Source organism: Temnothorax longispinosus, unplaced genomic scaffold (assembly GCF_030848805.1).
Source record: "Temnothorax longispinosus isolate EJ_2023e unplaced genomic scaffold, Tlon_JGU_v1 HiC_scaffold_523, whole genome shotgun sequence".
Classification (NCBI taxonomy): domain Eukaryota; kingdom Metazoa; phylum Arthropoda; class Insecta; order Hymenoptera; family Formicidae; genus Temnothorax; species Temnothorax longispinosus.
In genome coordinates, this window is record NW_027270367.1 from 3,525 (window position 1) to 7,613 (window position 4,089).

The window sequence follows — 4,089 nt, forward strand, 5'->3', positions numbered from 1 at the left end:
GAACCGCCCCGACCGCTGAGGATGAGAAGAACGGGAAGGGTGATATGGAGAAACCCCTCCCACAGCGCAAAAGGACGAACAGGGAAAGGCCCACTGACGGGGGGTCGGGGGGGCCGGAGCCTGGCCTGCCCCGAGTACTCTCGGTAGCGGAGACCAGTTCTGTACAAGAACACGAGGAGCAGGGAACGCGAGAGACGGTGCCGGAAGGGATGCCCCCCCAACCACAGGTGCCGTCGGTTAGCCCTACCGAGAGGCCTGAAATGGCGGACCAAATCGGTGTGGAGGTGACCCTGGAGGATCCACCCGGGAATGACGAAAGAGAGGCGACGGGGATGGAGGTCTCGGACGAAGAAACGTAATGCCTCCACGCCTACTACAAGGCAATTTGAATCGCAGCCCCGGCTCACAGGACGTATTCTTGCATACGATGGCGGAGCGGGGCTGCGAAATAGGAATCGCTGCAGAGCCGCACCACATTCCTTCGAACCACACGTTGTGGGCGGGGAGTCGGTGCGGCCTCGTGGCCGTTACGTGGCGACGGACCAGGGAGCCTGTTCCCTTCTCGAAGTTCGGGGAGGGAGACGGGTTCGTCGTGGCAAAATGGGGCCGTGTCTACGTGGCGGGGGTATACATTTCCCCCAACGTGGACACGGCCTCATACGAGGCGGTGTTGGCAAGTCTCAGAGATTGCATCCTAAGAATCCCTCCCGCTCGCAGGGAGTTACTGGTGGCCGGGGATTTTAACGCCAAGTCGGCGTTATGGGGCTCCCCGGCCACCGACAGGGAGGATTCTGGAAGTGTGGGCGGCGGGCCTGGGCCTCGTGGTCCTGAACACGGGTACCACTCAGACCTGTGTCAGGCGGCAGGGGGGGTCCATCGTGGACTTGACGTGGGCAAGCCCCTCTGTCGCCCGTGGGGTGAAGGACTGGAGGGTGGCCGAGGAGGTGGAGTCGTTATCGGACCACCTCTTCATCGAGATGAGCCTCTCGGCCATCCCCCCGGCGGTCCGGGCTCGCCGCAGAGAGGCGGAGTTGAGTTTTCCGAGGTGGGCCGTCAGGAAGCTGGATACCGACCTCCTGAGAGCGGCCATTACCGCCTCGCTTCTGGTCGACGACGTGGCGGCCACCTCGGAGGACGTAGACTTGAACACCAAATGGATCGGGGGAATCATGGCGACGGCTTGCGACGTTGCCATGCCCCGATCCAAGCCTCAAGTGAGGAAGGCTGCCTGGTGGAGGACGGAGGAGATCGCCGAGCTAAGGCGTGCCTCCGTTCGCGCCAAGCGACGATGGCTGCGCGCGAGAAGAAGAGGCGACCAGCGCAGACTAGAGGAGACGGGAGTAGACTACCGCTCCGCCAAGCAACTCTACTCCCTGGCCATTAAGAGGGCCAAGGACAGGTCGTGGGAGGAACTCCTACGGGCTCTGGACGAAGTTCCGTGGGGGCGCCCGTATCGCATGGTCCTCGGCAAATTGAGGACCTGGACGCCCCCGGTCACAGAGTCTGTGGAGCCCGAATTCCTCGAAGAAGTGGTGAACACCCTCTTCCCGGACGATCCCGGGGAGAGGGTGAACGGAGGCCCCGATCCGCCAATGACGGATTGGAGTGAGGAATTCGAGGTCTCCATGGACGAGATGAAGAAAGCCGCCAAGAAATGGAAGGCAGGCAAAGCTCCGGGGCCGGATGGGGTTCCAGGGAAAGCCTGGTCCTTGGCTACGGGGGAACTGGCCGAGCGCTTACAAATCATTTTCACCAAGTGTCAGGCAAGGCCGGTTCCCCAGGGCATGGAAACGGTCCAAATTGGTCCTTCTCCCCAAACCGGGGAAACCCGCCGACCAGCCGTCGGCGTACAGGCCGATTTGTTTGCTGGACGAGGTCGGCAAGCTTTTCGAGCGGATAATAGCCGACCGAATCGTCCAGCACCTGTCCCGCACTGGGCCTGACCTGTCACAGGCCCAGTACGGCTTTCGGGAGGGAAGGTCGACGATCGATGCGATCAAGCGCATCGAGTCCCTCCTGAGAGCCGCATTGGAGGAAGGCAGGGTGTTGCTCGGCGTCAGCTTTGACGTCGCCAGCGCGTTCAACACCCTGCCGTGACCGGTAATAAGGGACGCACTCCTTTACCACGGAGTGCCCCCCTACCTGGTGGCCACTTTGTTTGACTACCTGCGGGACAGGAAATTGGCCTACACGGACCAAAATGGTGTGGTCCGTGTAAGGCTGGTCGTGCGGGGGGTTCCGCAGGGGTCGGTCCTAGGACCGCTCCTGTGGAACATTGGGTATGACTATGTTCTCCGGGTCGCTCTCCTCCCGGGATGTTGGGTAAACGGCTTTGCCGACGATACATTCCTGGGAGTCGAGGGCGACACGTGGGAGGAGGCCAGGACCAAAACCAACGTCGCAGTGGCGGCCGTCGTGACTGCAATGAAGAAATTGGGCCTCAAGGTGGCTCCCCAGAAGACACAGGCTGTCTTCTTTCCCGACAAGTCCAAGGGGAGACCACCTGGAGTCCATATCATAGTGGAGGGGGTCCGAGTCCCCGTGGGGGCCAGCATGAAACTGCTCGGCCTCTGGCTGGACAGCACCTGGAGTTTCGACGAGCACTTTGCCCACCTGGCTCCCAGGGCCAAAGGCGTAGCCAACAGCCTGGCTAGGCTGATGCCCAACATGGGAGGGGCGAGCGGGCGTGCTCGCCGGCTCTACACCACGACGGTGCACGCCGTGACACTCTACGGCGCCCCAGTGTGGGCACCAGCGGCGGAGAAGTCGGCCCGAATCAAGGTGCAGCTGCGCCAGATTCAGAGGCCCATCGCCCTAAGAGTGTCACGGGCTTACTGCACCGTCTCGCACGCGGCGGCAACGGTCCTCGCGGGACTTCCCCCGTTAGAGCTCGCAGCCCGCCAGTACGCCGAGGTGTACAGGCGCGAGCGGGAACTGCGGGCTGGGGGAAATCCAGTCCTACCGAGGGCCCGTAGAGCCATCAGACTCCAGGAGAGGACCGCCCTCATAGAGCGATGGCGAATTTGGCTCGACAACGCCGAGTTCGGCCGGAGGACGGTCGATGCTGTCCGGCCCTGTCTAGCTGAATGGCTGGACAGTCGGCGACTCGGATTATCATTTCACGCGGTGCAGGTGCTCACTGGGCACGGCTGCTTCGGTGAGTACCTGTGCCGCATTGGTAGGGAGGCCACGACGAAATGCCATCACTGCGACGAGGAGAGAGACACGGCACAGCACACGCTGGCGCATTGTCCAGCGTGGGCAGCTCAGCGCCGTGTCTTACAGGGGGAGGTCGGTCAGGACCTTTCCCTCCCGGCCATGGCGGCGGCCATGGTCGGGAACGAGAACAAATGGAGGGCTTTCACCGGCTTCTGCGGAGCGGTGATGGCCCGCAAAGAGGAGGCGGAAAGAATCCGCCGGGGTTAGGTAGCTCCTACCCCGGCGGACGACTCCGATTAATAAGAGAAAACCTGCGGGGCGGGCTACAGGCGCGGTCAATCGCGTTAACAACCGGTCCCCCCCCCCACGTTATCCACCGACAAAACCAGTCGATGGATATCAGGCCGCAGTAGGCGGCATGAGTCGAACTGCACCTTCGGGCCTCCCCTCTCCGACGGGAAGGGGTCCGAGGGTAGGGAGGTTCGGCGTTCCGACTTGGACATCGGGGCGTCGAACTACCTCCCGGAAAACATAGGGAGGAGTGGCGGGGTGAGGTGGTGTCACACCCCACCACACATTAGATAATGGAGCGGTTAGACAAGGCCGAAGGAGCGCCAAGCTCCAGAGTAGAGAGCCAAAATTGGCTCCGCGCCGGAGGCGCCCCGGAAGAAATGATAACCAGTTCCCGGGGCATCTTCAACCGGCGCAAGGATGGACACCCGTGAGGTTTTAGTGGGTAGGCTGCGCGCGCTGCACTTTATCGAATGCAGCGTGCGTGGAATCCTACACTCCCCTCGTTTTCTCCCCGGAGGGCGAGGGGGTCTTCCCTCTCCGACATCAGAAGGGGCTGCTGGGCCACATACCAGGCTTGCTCAGAAACCCAGCAGTTAAAGATTTCCTCACGTTAAAAAAAAAAAAAGGTTAGGTTGT

At 61.9% G+C, this 4,089-nt stretch overlaps 1 protein-coding gene across 1 annotated transcript; it reads left to right on the top strand.

Annotated features, from left to right (window-relative positions):
- Positions 1-600: 600 nt before the first annotated feature.
- LOC139824710 (uncharacterized) lies at positions 601-2,097 on the top strand. The gene is made up of 3 exons (XM_071797250.1): positions 601-673; positions 718-1,763; positions 1,921-2,097. The coding sequence occupies exons 1-3, from the start codon at positions 601-603 to the stop codon at positions 2,095-2,097; spliced, it is 1,296 nt and encodes a 431-aa protein (XP_071653351.1).
- The last annotated feature ends 1,992 nt before the right edge of the window (positions 2,098-4,089 follow it).